The 17,334-nt window shown below is 47.1% G+C and overlaps 1 protein-coding gene across 3 annotated transcripts; it reads right to left on the reverse strand.

Moving 5' to 3' along the window:
* Positions 1–7,259: 7,259 nt before the first annotated feature.
* LOC309384672 (uncharacterized protein) lies at positions 7,260–15,918 on the reverse strand. Of its 3 annotated transcripts, XM_081938391.1 has the most exons (5): positions 15,751–15,918; positions 15,336–15,402; positions 12,394–12,470; positions 11,532–11,658; positions 7,260–11,211 (listed from the first exon to the last, which is right to left on the reverse strand). In XM_081938391.1, exons 4-5 carry the CDS (start codon positions 11,647–11,649, stop codon positions 10,229–10,231), a joined length of 1,101 nt encoding a protein of 366 aa, XP_081794517.1. In that variant the 5' UTR covers positions 11,650–11,658; positions 12,394–12,470; positions 15,336–15,402; positions 15,751–15,918; the 3' UTR covers positions 7,260–10,228. The 3 variants fall into 3 exon arrangements, with proteins under 3 accessions (XP_081794517.1, XP_081794515.1, XP_081794516.1); XM_081938389.1 differs by having other exon boundaries at positions 15,336–15,918; XM_081938390.1 differs by lacking the exons at positions 15,336–15,402; positions 15,751–15,918 and adding an exon at positions 12,815–12,915.
* Positions 15,919–17,334: the final 1,416 nt, after the last annotated feature.

Here is a 17,334-nt window from a genome sequence, read left to right on the forward strand (position 1 = left end):
ATGGTCCTGTCCACCATTAAAATCACCTTTCCAAGCACTCTCCATATTTCCAGTCTCTTTTCCCCCCACCTGGCACTGAACCCAGAAGGAGGAAATTTCTTCCAACAGGGGTCTTACGTACCCCTCCCCCCAAAAAACATCCCCCTCCCAATGAATAAGCACAGACCAAAGCCGAAGACGTGTAACTTTTTCCCCAATTCAACCTTGTTTAAAACCGGCTCCCTCCACCCAGCGCTCTCTGGCACCGGGGTAAAACGCTACGCCTCCCTTCGGGGCTCCGCCGGTTCCCCCTTTTCCGTCTCAAAAGGGATCGGAGGCTGGGAAGGCTCGGAAAACAGCTGTAGGCGTGCCGAAATAACCCCGGAGGGAGAAATCGCATGCAAAGGGGGCAGAGATTTGGGGGGTCCCGGGCGGGGTGGGGGTGGGAGGCTTGATTCTTCTCACCTGCTGTTTTCCCTTCTCCCCCTCCGACACCCCGCACTCAAAAGGCCTCCATGCATTGTCTCTCCAAGCGCAGCTGGACCGCGCCTGGCTTCCCCTCCGCCCTGCTTCGCAGATCGATCTATCCACCCCCCCAACTCTCCCCATCCCCCCCAAAGGCAAAGCTGAAGATCCGGACTTACCGGGGGGCCCCCGCCCTTCGGATGGGGAAACAAAGGCCCGGGGAGACGCTGAGCAGGTGGGCGGGTGGACCCCAAACCCAAACTCAGCCCCCAGGCCGGCTCCCACCTCGCCCCACCCTTTTCGCATCCGATTCGTCCTTCTTCGCTTGGATCCCTCTCTCCCTCCACCACCTCCCCGTCCGGCGCTGCTGCGAAGGATAGGCTCGCCAGTCCGGATGGGGAGGTGGCTTGGTCGTGGAGGGCCCCCCTCCCTTCCCCAAACTTTCCCTCCCTCCCTCCCTCTTTCTTTCCTTCCTTCCTTCTTCTCTAGGAATCCCCTTCCCACCATTCCTGTAACCCTTCAAAAGCCAAGAGGCAGATTTGGGCTGGGGGAGAAAGAGGGGGAGGGAAGAAGAGTGGGGAGAGAGGAAAGCGTGGACATTTACGCAGGTGGATGCGGAGATATGATGATATAAGATGAGATTAATACAATTGTATTAATGCAATTAATACAATTGAGAGGTGTTCCACGGGAAGAGTCCTCCGCTCCTCTGCTCACAATAGAGTCTCTTATGCCACCAGGCTTGAAATTTTTGGCCTTGGACAACCTTGAATTACGTCGCCTAGGTCACATTACACAAAATTGTCTGCTACAACGTCCTACCTGACAATGACTACTTCAGCTTCCACCTCAATAATAAGTATAATATTTATTGTCGTCATACTTAAATACAACGAAATTGGTTTTAACCTCACTGGTGCAAAATTATAACAGAAACGAAAAAAGAAAGAAAAAGAAAAAGAAAAACCTAGCGTGTGCATGGAGTGATTGTGGTTGTATTTAAAAGTCGCCCAAGGATAGAAACTATCTTCACACCTGTTTGTTGGGCTGGCTATGCTTTGATGTCTTCTGCCTGATAGTAGAAGTGCAAAGAGACACTGACCAGGGTGTGAATCATCTCCGAGTATCTTCCTTACTCTGCTAAAGCAGTGAGATCTGGCGATGTCATCCAGTGGTGTCAGAGGGCAACCAATGGTTTCTTGTGCCGAATTGATCACTCTCTGTAGGGCCTTCCTGTCCGCAGCTGTTAAACCAGCATACCATACTGTAATGCAATATGTGAGGACACTTTCTATGGTGGACCGATAGAAAGAGGTCATCGGCCGTTGTTCCACCTGATTTTTTCGCAGGACTCTTAAGGAAATGAAGTCTCTGTTGGGCCTTTCCAATCACCAGAGACGTGTTGTTTTTCCAGGTGAGATCTTGACTACCAAGAATTTAAAAGAGGAAACCCTCTCCACACAGCCCCCCTCAATATACAGTGGGGCAGGCAACTCTCTGTGCTTCCGGAAATCTAGCACCATCTCCTTTGTCTTACTAGTATTTAGATGTAGGTTGTTTCTAATACACGGGCAAACAATAGATAACAAACTCAAGGTTAACTGCTCTAATCTCGATTGCAGAAAATACGACTTCAGCACCAGAGTGGTCAACGCCTGGAATGCTCTACCTGACTCCGTTGTTACATCCTCAAATCCCCCACAGCTTCAACCTTAAACTGTCTACTGTGGACCTTACCTCATTCCTAAGAGGTCTGTAAAGGGGTGTGCATAAGGGCATCAGGGTGTCTACCATCCCTGTCCTACTGTCCCCCATTTATTTGTACTCATGTCCTTTGTTCATGTCCATGTTCATACTTATACCTGCTATCTTGTACATGTTTGACAAACCAAATATGGGGAGGGGGGGAAAAAGAGAGATGATGATAGAGATATGAGAGATGTAATGATGAAGTATTAGTACCACTTTATAAATCCTTAGTAAGGCCACACCTGGAATACTGCATCCAGTTCTGGTCACCACATTACAAAAAATATGTTGAGACTTTGGAGAAAGGGCAGAGAAGAGCAACTAAGAAGATTAAAGGCCTGGAGACCAAAACATATGAAGGAACTGTGGCAGGAATTGAGTATGGCTAGTCAAAAGAAGGACTAGGGGGGACACGATAGCAATATTCCAGTATTTGAGGGGTTGCCACAAAGAAGGGGAGGTCAACCTATTTTCCCAAACACCGGAAGGAAGACAAACAATGGTTGGAAACTAATCCAGGAGAGAAGCAACTTGGAATTAAGAAGTAGCTGTCTAACAGTGAGGACAATTAACCAGTGGAACAGCTTTGCCTTCAGAAATTGTGGGTGCTTCATCACTGAAGGCTTTTTAAAAAAAGGCTGGACAGCCACCAATCTGAAATGGTAGAGGGTCTCCTGCTTGAACAGGGGGTTGGACTAGAAGACCTCTGAAGGACCCACCCCTCTACTAGAAAAATGAAATATCCTAGGAAATATTAAAAAGTCAGAATATATTTTATTTCTCTGGATGAGAAATGGAGAAACATGTTTCTAGACAGGAAACAGACTCACTCTTAATAGCCCCCCCCATCTTTGTCACTGGGCCATTAAGGCTTGGGTCAGTCTATTCTACATAACAAAGATTTACCCCCTTCAGGCAGAGCCATTTCACTGCTTTTCATTGCCCCATCCACCAAACTTAGCACACAGACAACCTATTGTAGGAAATTAGCACCCAACCTTCTCCTAGAAAAATGAAATATCCTGGGAAATATTGAAAAGGCAGAATATTATATTTCCCTGGATCAAAAACGGAGAAAATGTTTTTAGGCAGGAAGCAGACTCACTCTTAATAGCCCCCATCTTTGTCAAAGGCATGACAGTATTAGCCCTTTACCCATCTCACCACAGGGCCCCTGAGAAGAAGCAAGGCTCAACCAAACTTGGACTCAAAACACAGCCTAGAGAGTTGCCCCTGCATGGTCCCATGGTGGTCTGACAACCAATCAGAATACAAGCTCAAGATCGAGAGGGCATAAAACCAGGAACTTTCAGCATCTCTCTCTCTCCCTCCCTCCCTCCCTCCCTCCCTCCCTCCCTCCCTCCCTCCCTCCCTCCCTCTCTCCTTCTTCTTCTTCTTCTTCTTCTTCTTCTTCTTCTTCTTCTTCTTCTTCTTCTTCTTCTTCTTCTTCTTCTTCTTCTCCTCCTCCTCCTCCTCCTCCTCCTCCTCCTCCTCCTCCTCCTCCTCCTCTTCCTCCTCCTCCTCCCAACATCTGGAAGCATGTGATCCCCCTTTTCTGTTCAGGACCTCAAACCATGTGATCCTGTCCACCATTAAACCATCTTTCCAAACAGCATCCATGTCTCCAGTGTCTTTTTTCCCACTTGGAAACTGAACCCAGAAGGACATTTCTTCCAACACTACAAACTTATCTGTGACCTCTGACAGTAACCAATCAGGATACTTTTTCTGTGCCCCAGGAAGTTCAAAGCCCAGAGAGGGCATAAAATCCAGGGACTCTCAGCATCTCTTCCCTTTTCACCCAGGAGCTCCAAGGCATGTGGTCCTGTCTACCATTAAGCCATCTTTCCAAACAGTCTCCATGTTTCCAGTGTCTTTCTCCCCACTTGGAACTGAACCCAGATAGGCATTTCTTCCAGCACCTCCAAGGTCCCTTCCAGCTCTATTCTGATTGCTTGATGGCTTTTCAATCTTGGTTAACTAAGATGTGTGGACTGCAACTCTTTTGCACCTGGCACCATCTATGGTTTCAATGTCTGGGATTCCAAGATTCCAACCCTCTCATCCTGCATAGTTTTGGACTACAAGTCCCATCAATCCAACCCTGCAGCTCAGCCTTGGGGCTGATGGGAAGTGCAAACCTGACATGCCTGCAGAGCACCCATTTGGAGGAAGTTCGCTGAGGACCTTGAAAGGCAGGTGGGGTCGTATTTTTCCTCCGTGCAGAAAAATCCTGATTCTGGGGTTATTGTTACAGTCAGCCAGATATCTGGATTGGATCTGTCATTTTCATTCACTGAGAGTCCTTCCCAAGCACCCTTTCTGGCTAAGAAACATTGGAAAATAACCACCCCCGGCTTTTATCCAAATTCTGGTATTCTGCTTGCAAGCTCCCAACATCCCAAAGATGCTTTAGAAGTGTGGGTTTTTTCTTTGAAGATGTTTCGCTTCTCATCCCAAAAGCTTCTTCAGCCCTGACTGAATAGCTCCCAATAAACCCAATTTGTGGCATTGTGCCCCCCTCATTTCCAGACCTGAATGGGGAGTTGTGTCTTGTCTGGTTTGGGCTGACCTCACCTTTCCTCCTCCTCCTCCTCCTCCCTTGCTTGGAGCTTCTATCCTTGTGCCCTCACCTTTCCTTTTGCCTGCTGTCCCAGAAGTGCTTTTTTCCAAGAGGCAACTGAACTTTCTAGTTTTTCTTTGAAGATGTTTCGATTCTCATGCAAGAAGCTTGTTCAGCTCTGACTGGACAGTAGGGAATGGAAGGACCAGCTACCTGCAAGAAGTATAAATCCTTCCATTCCCCACCATCCAGTCAGAGGTCTGTAGAGATTCTTAGTCATCCAGTTTATGGTTGTCCCAAAGGTACTTTTTCTGGACTTTCTTATTTTTCTCTTTGAAGACGCTTCTTAGGTGAGAAGCGAAATGTCTTCAAAAAGAAAAACAGGAAAGTCCCGTTGCCTCCTTTTTTCAGCACCTTTGTGACATCCAGTCAGAGCTGAAGAAGCTTCTTAGGTGAGAAGCAAAACGTCTTCAAAGAAACAAACAAGAAAGTCCAGTTGCCTCTTGATAAAGCATCTTTGGGATCACCATGACCTTGGATGACTGAGAATCTCCATAGACTTTTCCCTGCTGGCATATCCGCATATCCTGAACCTCAAGCCTCGCAGCCAGCAGGAACTTCCCTATTGCATCCCCGCTGTCCTTCCCCGGAGTAATTCTCTGAGTCCATTCACACGAGACATCTCTCTCCCCAACCTCCTGTTTTCCCTTCCTCTCTTGGCATCTTTCAACTTCACATCTTTTTAACCCATCTGGAGGGAGGATTGGTGTTACTGAAAGGTTTTGGAAGGAAGAAGGGAATTCGGGTCCAAAGGGGCAGGTAGGGGCTGGGTTCGTGGCTGGCGTGTCGCCAAGATGGCTTAAAAAAGTCAGAGGCTTGTATTCACCCGATGGTGTCTTAATTGAGGATTGGAGATGAATGGGTTGGATGAGTAACCAGTTATGCCCAGCAAACCCAGTGGTCTAGTCTGAATCTTACTCCCCGTGTAAAGTGGGTCAGCAGAGGGCTGCCCCTAATGTGGAAATCCAGCAAAGTGGCTTGAGTCATTGATAGCTGCCAATAGCCAAGCTTGGGTGATTCCTTACGGCAGTGCTTTTCAATCTTGGCTGCTTTAAGAAGGCTGGACTTCAACTCCCAGAATTCCCCAGTCAGCATGAGAATTGAAGTCCATCTGTCTTAAAGTGGCCAAGTTTAAAAAGCAAACCCCCCCCCCCCGAGTGATAGGAGCAGTGACGTGCAGTCAGGTGAGGCAAGTGAGGCACAGCCTAACCTCTCATCATCAGGGCAGCGAGTCATTCGATGGGAAACTTGCCTTTTGGGAGGAATGACCCAGCTTGGCTCCCGCTTTTGATCTGCCGCCCAACGACTGAACGGAGAAGCGAAGAGGCAGGAGAGACAAAGCAGGAGCCAAGCCGAGTCATTCCTTCCAAGAGGCAAGTTTCCTATCGAATGACTCACTGCCCTAGACTCGAGGGGGGGGGAGAGGCTTCTTCCGCTCTGTCCGCTCCCCATCTGCGCTGCCCTTGCCTGACAAGCGCGCCCCGGATTCTGCGCAGCTCTGGCAGGCGGTGCCGTGGCCGAATCCCAGGGCAGAGGGCGGCAGGTCGCAACTGAGCATGCCTGACTGTGGAATTCTGGGAGTTGAAGTCCACAAGTTTAAAAAAATTGCTGCCTCACCAGGTATAAACCTCACTGCACGTCACTGGATAGGAGATGGTGGGGAATTGGGGGAAAAAAGAATCTGGTGTCAGGGTTCTGACGGATGCCCTAATTAACTCATGAGCCTCGAGCCAAGTTTCAAAAGAAATCTAGTTATTTATTAGGAGTAACATGTCCGCACATATCCGAGTGAAGTCAGCTCTGCCCCACATAATTTACAGCTCAACTATGACCCTGTTTCCCCCCTCCCCTCAGGGTGTGTCATAAATAACATTCACTTTCCCGGGCTGTAGAAAACACGCCTCTCCAACTGGCTCTGGTAACCTGAGATACAGCCTTGAGAAAGATATGCGTGTAATGTGCTTCTGATTGTAGCTGCGGATTTGCTCCATCAGTTCTCCCACCTCCTGCCTATGGCAACTCGAGAGCAGGCCAGGAATGCTTTACGAGTTGACAGCTGGCTACTTCTGCATTGCTCCAAAGACAACTTCGGGGAGCTGTCCATGACGTCGCAGGCTGAAGTGACTTCAAATGAATTTTACTGCTCCTACTAATTGGTGATCTGACTTGGAAAGGCATTTCCCAGTTCGTTAGGTTCCTTATTTTAAAAACTTGGGTGTTTCTTATCTAAAAGAAAAAATTCTGACAATGAGGATGTTGAATGAATCAACTAGAGAAAACGATTTTTCTCATTTATTTACGAACACGCCCAAATACACAAGAATCATTTGAAATGTCAGTACAACAGTTATCTTGATAGCTCCACAGTCCAAGAGGGATGAAAATGTCACAATTAGTACTAACATTAATGACAGCAATTTCTATCTCACAGCGGCTTTAATAATTGGTTCAAGAGAATTCCTTCATATTATGATGTCTATGGAGATTCTCAGATATCCCAGGTCATGGTTGTCCCAAATGTGCTTTTTTTCAAGAGGCAACTGGACTTTCTGGTTTTTCTTTGAAGACGTTTCGCTTCTCATTAAAGAAGCTTCTTCAGCTCTGTTTTCTTTGAAGCCGTGTCACTTCTTATCGAAACGCTGACGAAGCTTCTTGGGTAAGAAGCGAAACGTCTTCCAAGAAAAATCAGAAAGTCCAATTGCCTCTTGAAAAAAAATCACCTTCATGTTATATTTAGATATGTATCCTAAATTCCACAATTCTTGTATTTGTCTCTTTAAGTGGATGCCACTCGCAAAGGTTGTTGTTTTAAAGCCACTGCTGAATGGAATTTATATGGAGTAGCAAAACTTCCATTAGTTCATTAGGAAAAACTCATGATATTTATCTATAATCAGAATAATTACGTTTTTGTCAACTCGTATTCCCAACATGCTTACCTATCCTAATTCATTTTGCTGTTGGTAACAGAAAAAAGCCTCTTTGTTATCTATTATTATTACCATATTTTTCAGAGTATAAGACGCACCGGAGTATAAGACGCACCAAGATTTTGAAGAGGCAAATTAAAAAAAAGGTTTTTACACTCTATAGACCTCCCCAAAACAGCCCGTTTTTCATGAATGCATAGCCTTTAGGAGGCTTATAGAGTACTCCTGGAGGCTGGGGGGGGGGGATGAGCAAAAAACAGCCAATTTGTCGCTCATTTTTGCCCTCCCCAGCCCCCAGGAGCACTCTGGAAGCCTCCTAAAGGCTATGCACGGCCCTTTTTGCAAAAGGGGCAGTGTTTCGGGAAGCCAAAAATGCTGTATTCAGTGTATAAGACGCACCCAGATTTTCACCCTTTTTTTTTGAGGGAAAAAGGTGCGTCTTATACTCAGAAAAATACGGTACATCATATAGCATGAAATCACAGCTGCCAGTTCTTTAGCTAGTGTTGGCCTTTATTCTCATTGAGTTATTCCCAAGAACCAAGAATGGCATAGTGCATCATATGTGTGCATGCAAGCAATGTAGCCTTTTGCAATTGACAGATGCAAATTTTGTCAATGCCAAGTGTCATCCCAAGAATATTTTTTTGCAGTGGCATCCAGTATACCGATATCCGCTGAGACCATGATGGCCAGTTTATGCCTTAATCTTTCAACCTTGATTTTCAGATCTTGATACTTCGTGATCTTCTCCACTTCTTTCTCTTCTCTTCTACTACCCCGTGGTATTGCCACATCCATTATCCACCCCTTCTTCTTTCAACCACAGTTACATCTAGTGTGTTATGTGCATAGTCAGTTTCTACTTGGGAATCCCACAATATTTTAATAACAACATTACGGCATTTATAACACACCCTGATTTTCGAGTGTTCATGTACAGTTCAGGGTAACTGGCAGCAACTTAAACCAGGGGTGTCAAACTCGCTGTGTCATGTTGTCGTCACGTGACTTATTGTGACAGCAGAACTTAATGCATTTGGTCTGCGGGCCGTGAGTTTAACACCCCTGATTTGAACTAATACAAGAGTCATCTTGAAAATGACAAAGGACTAGTGTTCTGTAGCAAACACAGGCAGATAAAACACAAAGCAAAACATCATCTAAAACTAAATCTACATGGAACGAATCACGCCATACATAAAGGTATAGTCACATTTGGTGAAAGAACATGAACAAAGGGCGCAGGGAATCCTATAGATGTACAGAAGGGCTTTCTTTTGGTTCTGTTCAACTGCAGGTCTGTTGTGGCCTGTCGGCTACCGCCCCCTCCAGCAGCCAATTGGAAGAGAAGGAGGCGTGGGAGTCAGGGTCAGCATCAAGGCAACCTGAGAGCTCCGAGGGGGAAGAGGGAAAGGAGCTGGCAGAGTGAGAAACAGAGGTGGAACCTATGCTGTCCGTCAGCCCTCAGTTGGAGAGTCAACAGACCCCAGGTCTGGAGGGGGATGATGAGGAAGAGGGGGAACAGCTGGGTCCAGTGCCTGACACGTGGATGTGCAGAAGGCAGAGGAGAGGAGAGCAGTGGAAATATGTGGGCCGATCCTTGGGACAGAAGAGCCACTGCTGCTAGCGAAGCCCCACCCTAGCTCTGGGGATAAAATGCAGGACCTGTTCCCAGTGGGCACAGCGGTGCCAGACGAAGGGAACAGCTAAAGAACAGGGGTCAACTTGGGAGTGAGGCCACAGGTGGACGGTGAGTGGCCCCTCCCAGAGGAAATAAAAGAGGAGCGAAGGGGGAGTGGAGTTTGCAGGAGACAATTAGTTCTCTTAATTGGTTCGTGACTCTGTGAGACTCTTTTGCAGATATCGGCCTGGCAGCTCTCCAAGCCAGATAAGGTCTGTGGTTGTAAATCCTCCCTTGAGAGACTTTGCTGGATGTGAATGAGCAGAATTCACAGTAAACCAATAAAAGGGGTTTTTTGTTGGGACAAGGAGTTTGCTTCATGCTCTCGAGAAGCCTCGGTGGAACATGGGTTTCTTGTCTGGATTGCAAGTAGACCTTGACACGCTTAGCGACCATTCAAAGTTACAATGGCACTAAAAGAAGTGACTTATGACTATTTTATACACTTTCATCCGATGCGGCATCCCCATAATCATGTGATCAAAATCCGGATGCTTGGCAACTGTTTCATATTTATGACCGTTGCAGTGTCCCGGGGTCATTGGATTCCACTTTTGCGACCTTCTGACCAGCAAAGTCCAGGGGAAGCCAGATTCTCTTAACAACTGGGTTACTAACTTAACAACTGCAGGGATCCAAACTGTGAAAGGAAAGGTTGTAAAAATGGGGCAAAAGTCCCTTAACAACGGTCTCACTTAGCCACATAAATTTTGGGCTCCATCATGTTCGTAAGTCGAGGACTGCCTGTACCTCAAAGAGAGGACTGTTATCCCTTCCGCTTCTCCTCTCAAGGAGGATTCACCAGTGAGTCCTTCGATGAATGTCGAGTTGCAACTTCCGGCGAAAGCTCTTCCCGCAGTCCAAGCACGCGTACTGTTTCTCTCCGGTGTGAATCTTCTGGTGGGAAAGGAGGTATTTGCTGCTGGTGAAGCATTTCCCACATTCGAGGCATTTATAGGGTTTCTCTCCCGTGTGGATCCTTTCGTGAGTGATGAGGTACACCTTCTGGCTGAAGGTCTTCCCGCACTCCAAGCAAGTGTACGGCTTCTCCCCGGTGTGGATTCTTTGATGGGAAATGAGATTTTTGCTACTGCTGAAGCTCTTCCCGCACTCCAGACATCCGTACGGCTTCTCCCCGGTGTGAAGTTGTTGATGGTGGGTGAGGCTCGCCCCGTGGCTGAACCTCTTCCCGCACTCCGGGCATTCGTAGGGTTTCTCTCCGGTGTGACTGATCTGGTGGGAGTTGAGGTTCGACTGCTGAGCGAATGCCTTCCCGCAGGTGGGGCATTGGTACGGCTTCTCCCCCGTGTGGATCCGGAGATGGGAAGTGAGGCTGGCGCTCTGACTGAAGCCTTTCCCGCACTCCTTGCATTTGTACGGTTTTTCTCCCGTGTGGATCCTTTTATGGGAGCTGAGGTATTTGATGTCGCTGAAGCACTTGCCGCACTTGAAACATTCGTAGGGTTTCTCGCCCGTGTGAGTTCGGTGGTGGGAAATCAGGATATCTCTCCGCTTGAAGCTCTTGCCACACACTTGGCACTGGAATGGTTTTTCCCCTGCGTGGGATCCCATGTGGAGATAAAAGGAGGATTTGCAACTGGAGATCTTCCCGCACACCACGCATTCGTTTTTGCCCATTGTTTTCTCTATTCGCCCTTCGCGGGCCTCACTGTTCAATTCAGAGTTTGTTATTTTCTTTTTTCTCTCTACTTCACTTCCAATTCCTTCAAAAACCAGATGGCTTGGCTCTCCTTTAGATTCACTCTGCTGTCTCTCAGCCTCTGGGGAAAAAAAAAAGAATTCAAATTAAGAGGTAAAAAATCAAAGAAGGTGCACAAAGAAGAATGACAAGGAGCCAGAGATGAGAGAGAATTTGACAGGTTTTTTTTAAGCAAATAGGCAAGTCTGGAATTGTGTAACTAATAATAACTCACAATAATAAGTCTTATACTCCGAAAAATACAGTAAATACAGGAAGTCTTTCTGGATAGGTTGTCTGGAACTCAGAGACAAATGGCTGACTGTTCAAAAAAATAAACAGGATGGCTTTGACACACTGATTTTGAGAAATAGCGTCGGAGCGGGGGGGAGGGCTGCTTACCGAGAGAAACCACGATTTCCTTAATCTCCTCCATCACTTCTTCATGCAAAGCTTTCTGCTCAGGATCCAGAAGCCCCCATTCCTCCTCCGTAAAGCCCAGAGCCACCTTCTCCAACATCAACAGGCCCTGAAAGGAAAGAAATGTTTCCCTTGTACCCATCGCCATGCCAGGCTTTTCCTACTGGGCAAAGTCTTGGTCAAGCTGCAGTGAGCATTATTCCACTAAGTTTCCTTCGGCAAATTCGGTGCCCGGCAGAGAGGCTGTGACTACAGCACCAATCGTTCAGAGCCGGTTTAGTTGCCAAATCTGAGGGGGTTCAGCCCCAACACATCAGTGGAGCTCTAGCTTGGTGAAAGGCTGCAAAAGAGAAGGTAGGGATAGCAATAGCCCTTGGACGTATATACCGCTTTACAGCTCTCTCTAAGCGGTTTACAGAGTCAGCCTATGGCCCCCAACAACAACCTGGGTCCTCATTTTAACCACCTCGGAAGGATGGAAGGCGGAGTCAACTTTGAGCCAGTGAGAATCGAACTGCCGGCATTGGGCAGAGTCAGCCTGCAATACAGGCAAGTCCTCAACTTACAACACTTCACTTGCTGACCAAAGTTACAACGGCCCTGAAAATAGTGACTTGTGACCATTTTTCACAGTTACGACCTTTGTCACGTGACATTGAGTTGGCCCACCCACTGAGATCTTGTGGCTCCCGGTGTTTTGTTTTCTGTGGGAAACAGGTCCAAATGGCTCTTTTGAGTGCTTAAGGTTGCAGATCTTAATGGGAGCTAAGAGAGTGGGCGGGACAGATAAGAGAAGAAGCATTCTAGCAACTGCTGGACATCTCTCCAGTTGTTTATCACGTACCTGATTGTGTGACGAAGGACAGCTTTCTATCAAACCACCAAGAGAAAAACTAGAGCACGGCAGCTTTGGTGAACTTCCTAGAAAGGGCAAAAATATAAGAGGTATTTATTTTAATTAGGGTCAAATCTTCTCACATGCCTCCTATTTTTAGACAAAACGGCCAACATTTCCTATGATATGGGTAGTCCTTGACTCATGGTTGGTCACTTTATGACCTTTTGAAATTACGATGGATGTTATGCACCTTTGTAAAGAGTCCCAGAATTTTGATTACGGGATCCTGGGGACGCTGGAATGAGCGTAAGTGTGAAAATAGCAATAGCACTTTACAGTGCTTTACAATGCTTTACAGCACTCTCTAAGTGGTTTACAGAGTCAGCCTCTTGGCCCCCCCAACAATCTGGATCCTCATTTTACCGACCTCGGAAGGATGGAAGGCTGAATCAACCTTGAGCCTGGTGAGATTCGATCTGCCAAAATTGCAGGCAGCTGGCAGTTAGCACAAGTAGCCTGCAGCACTGCGCGCAGGGCCGGATTTTCCTATAGGCTAACTAGGCTTCAGCCTAGGGCCTCAAGATCAAGAGGGGCCTTTTATTTTTATTTATTATCCATGCCACATTTTTTATAAAGGTTAGTACCAATTACAACATGTTTCATTTAATATATTGATATATATCACAGTAATGATGTATTTTATTATCTCTCATGTAATTTACAAACTTAAAAATGGGAGGTGAAAGGGCCCCATAAGTAGAATAGCCTAGGGCAGTGGTGGGCAACCTTTTTTTTCAACTGAGCCAAATCTCGCCAAAACCACGATTGAAATTTATTTTGAGAGCCGCATTTTTAAAACCGAAAATACATAGGATGGTACACTGTTTTTAGTTTCAAGAAGTTTTTATTGAGAATATTCTGCATGCAAGTATCCACATAGGTCGGGAGGATACAAATAACACAACTAATAAAACAAAAACTTTAGAACGATATTATTTATCGATAACGTTAAATTCCATAAAATTTGCCTTACAATGTAGAGAAAATTACATCCTGACAATGACTGACAAAGTCACAACCACTAATGTGAACATTGGCCTTGCATTTCCTTGGATAGTTTGAGTAAGTCAGGTTTGTATGTTGTTGTTTTTCATTTCATCTCTCTCTCCCACTTTCTTTCTTTTTTTTCTTTTTCTTTCTCTCTCTCTCTCTGGCTCTTTGACTCTCTCTCCCTCCCTCCCTCTCTGTCTCCCTCTGACATTTTCTCTGGGTGTCTATTTGTCTGTCTGTCTCTGTATCTCTGTCTCTCTCTCCTCCTTCCCCCATCTCTGTCACTCTGTGTGTGTGTGTGTGGGTCTGTCTGTCTCTCACTCACTCTGTGTGTGTGTGTGTGTCTGTCTCTCCCTCTGTCTCTCTCCCCTCCCTTCCTCTCTCTCTGTCATTCTGTGTATGTGGATGTGTCTGTCTCTCACTCATTCACTTAATCACTCACTCTGTGTGTGTGTCTCTCTCTGTCTGTCTATCTTTCTCTCCCTCCCTCCCCCTCTCTGTCTGTGTGTGTGTGTGTGTCAGTCTCTCTCTGATTCCCTCCCTCACTCCCTCTCTGTTCCTCTCTCTGTCTGTCTGTCTCATTCACACACACACACACACACACACACACACACACACACACTGTGGTCACCTTGTTGAGTGTTCCAATCACATTTGAAACACTCAACAACTGGCCTGCATTTATGCTGCAAAATACCATAAATGCAGGCCAGTTGTTGAGTGTTTCAAATGTGATTGGAACACTCAACAAGGTGACCACAGTGTGTGTGTGTGTGTGCGTGTGTGAGTGAGACAGACAGACAGAGAGAGAAACAGAGAGAGGGAGTGAGAGAGGGAATCAGAGAGAGACTGACAGAGCTGTACGCGCGCGCCTGTTTTCCACAGCGTGGAGCAGCGGCGAGATTCTGCGCGGCGAGTGATGATTCTGGGGGCCATCAGTGGGGGGGCAGGGTCTCCCCTCGCGTTCCTCATCTTCCCGGATGGCCCCTGGAATCATCGCTCGCCACGCAGAATCTCGCCGCTGCTCCACGCCGTGGAAAACAAGCGCATGCGCACAGCTCGGAAAATTACAGCCTGGGAGACTTCTCACTCGGCTTTTGCAGAAGCTTCCCTCCGAAGCGCGGCTCCCCTCCCTCCTCTCGGGCTTCGGAGGGAAGCTTCTGCAAAAGCCGAGTGAGAAGTCTCCCAGGCAGTAATTTTCCGAGCTGTGCGCGCGCGCCTGTTTTTCACAGCGTGGAGCAGCGGCGAGATTCTGCGTGGCGAGCGATGATTCCAGGGGCCATCCGGGAAGATGAGGAACGCGAGGGGGGACCCTGCCCCCCCCCACTGATGGCCCCTGGAATCATCGCTCGCCGCGCAGAATCTCACCGCTGCTCCACGCCGTGGAAAACAGGCGCGCGTGTACAGCTCGGCAAATTACAGCCTGGGAGACTTGTCACTCGGCTTTTGCAGAAGCTTCCCTCCGAAGCCCGAGAGGAGGGAGCAGAGGGGGCGCCCGGCACACTGAAGAGCCGCATTAAAATGTGTAAAGAGCCGCATTTGGCTCGCGAGCCGCGGCTTGCCGACCACTGGCCTAGGGCCTCTTTTCATCTGAATCCGGCTCTGACTGCGCCATCGTGTTTCAAAATGCTCGTCATTTTTTTCAGTGGCGTTGTAACTTGGAATGGTGACACTGAACTGTTGTAAGTCGAGGACTACCTGTATTTCAATCCAACGGGAAAAGAGGTCAACAAAATCTTTCTCTTCATTTAAACTCTTTTGAATGCGGTGGTATGGGTAGACAAAATCCTAACAGTATTTCCCGGAAGTCAACACCACCAAATATAACAGTTATTTTTAAAGAAAGTCTAGGAAGGGGGGGGGGAGAGTGAGTTAGAAAATTGCTCCATATTCCTTACCCAGTGATGTATCATCTTGGTGGTCTCCTTCTAAAATCCACTGTGGAGCCACTTCAGCAACATGGATCTGCACCCAAGAACAGAGATTAGAAAGAGGACAAGATTGGGGGAAAGGATCTTCACAATCTCCTCCAAAGGCAAAGTTTTTTTCCAGAAAAAAACTGATGGAATTAAGGAAGGGGTGACTGTTCTGACCGAGGCTTCCCGAGAGCATGAAGCAAACTCCTAGTCCCCCCCCACAAAAAAACACCTTGTATTAATTTACTGTGACTTCTGCCCTTTCACATCCAGCAAAGTCTCTCAAGGAAGGATTTATAGTCACAGACCTTATCTGTGCTCCCGTTACTTGTCCCAGCTCCTGCCAACCTAGCAGTTCGAGAGCATGTAGAAATGCAAGTAGAAAAATAGGGACCACCTTTGGTGGGAAGGTAACAGCGTTCTGTGCGCCTTCGGTCTTTAGTCTGCTGGCCACATGACCACAGAGGACGTCTTTGGACAGCGCTGGCTCTTCGGCTTTGAAACGGGGATGAGCACCGCCCCCTTGAGTTGGGAACGACTAGCGCACATGTGCGATGGGAACCTTTGCCTTTACCTATAGTGTTAAAAAAGACACCTAAGAATACATAGACAGCCATGAAAAGACCCAGAAGGCACCGCCTCCCACCTGGACCAGGATGCATTGAGCTGCTCTGCAAGCTGGTGCTTACCAGATGCTCGTCGGAGAAGCAATCAGAGGCTGCTGCTGCTGCTGCTGCTGCCTGTCAGAGTTTGCAGGCAAAGGGTGCAACCTGCACCGAGCAGTGACACCGCCCTCGCCCCTCCTGTATTTCTGCCAGAAGCAGGGCGGGCCTTCGCTGGAAAGATCCAGTCCTCCACTTCCCTCCGACCCTATTTCCTTCCTCTCTAGGAATCCATCTTTTGTTCCCTTAACCCCTCCACCACCGAAGAGTTCTAGGGTGCAATATCCAGTATCCTATGCATGCTTAAGGCAAGCTCCATCTCAAGAATCGGTGGCCGCAAGGAATTACAGAATGGCAGAGTTGGCAGGGACCTTGGAGGTCTTCTAGTCCAACCCCCTGCTCAAGCAGGAGACCCAATACCATTCCAGAGAGAGTCTCCTGCTTGAGCAGGGGATTGAACTAGAAGACCTCCAAGGTCCCTGCCAACTTTGCTATTCTGTAATTCTGTTATTTTTAGACAAATAGCTGTTCTTTAAAAATCTTCAATGATGATTGTATTTTATGATTATCCCCTGCTGCTCACATGAGAGCTTATGCATCAGAGACAAATTGCTCATATGTGTCCAATCACACTTGGCCAATAAAAATTCTGTTCTGTTCTGTTCTGTTCTGTTCTGTTCTGTTCTATTCTATTCTATTCTATTCTATTCTATTCTATTCTATTCTATTCTATTCTATTCTATTCTATTCTATTCTATTCTATTCTATCCTATCCTATCCTATCCTATCCTATCCTATCCTATCCTATCCTATCCTATTATTTCTATTCTATTCAGTTATTCTGTAACTGAGTCCTTGCTGCTGGTCATCCTCTTCTTTGTTTTCCCTTCCATCTTTCCCAGCATCCGAGTCTTCTCCAGAGAGCTGAGTCTTCCCATGATGTGTCCAAAGTAGATTAAATTGAATCTGACTGTTTGTGCCTTGCCTAACTCTTGCTATCCCTTTGTTTGTTTTCATGGTTGTCTATGTGTTCTCAGGCATTGCACAGCAGATTTGGAAGGGACCTTGGACCAACCTCCTGCTCAGGCAGGAAACCCTATATCATTTCGAACAAATGGTTCTTCAATCTCTTCTGAAAAACTTCCAGTGTTGGAGCATTCACAACCTCTGGAGACAAGCTGTTCCACTGGTTAAATGTCCTTATTATCAGGGAATTTCTCCTTAGTTCTAGGTTGTTTTCTCTTCTTGATTAGTTTCCACTCATTGCTTCTTGTCCTGCCCTCAGGTGCTTTGGGGAATAGCTTGACCCCCTCTTCTTT

Source organism: Natrix helvetica, assembly GCF_964273705.1.
Source record: "Natrix helvetica genome assembly, chromosome: 1".
NCBI classification, from domain to species: Eukaryota; Metazoa; Chordata; class Lepidosauria; order Squamata; family Natricidae; genus Natrix; species Natrix helvetica.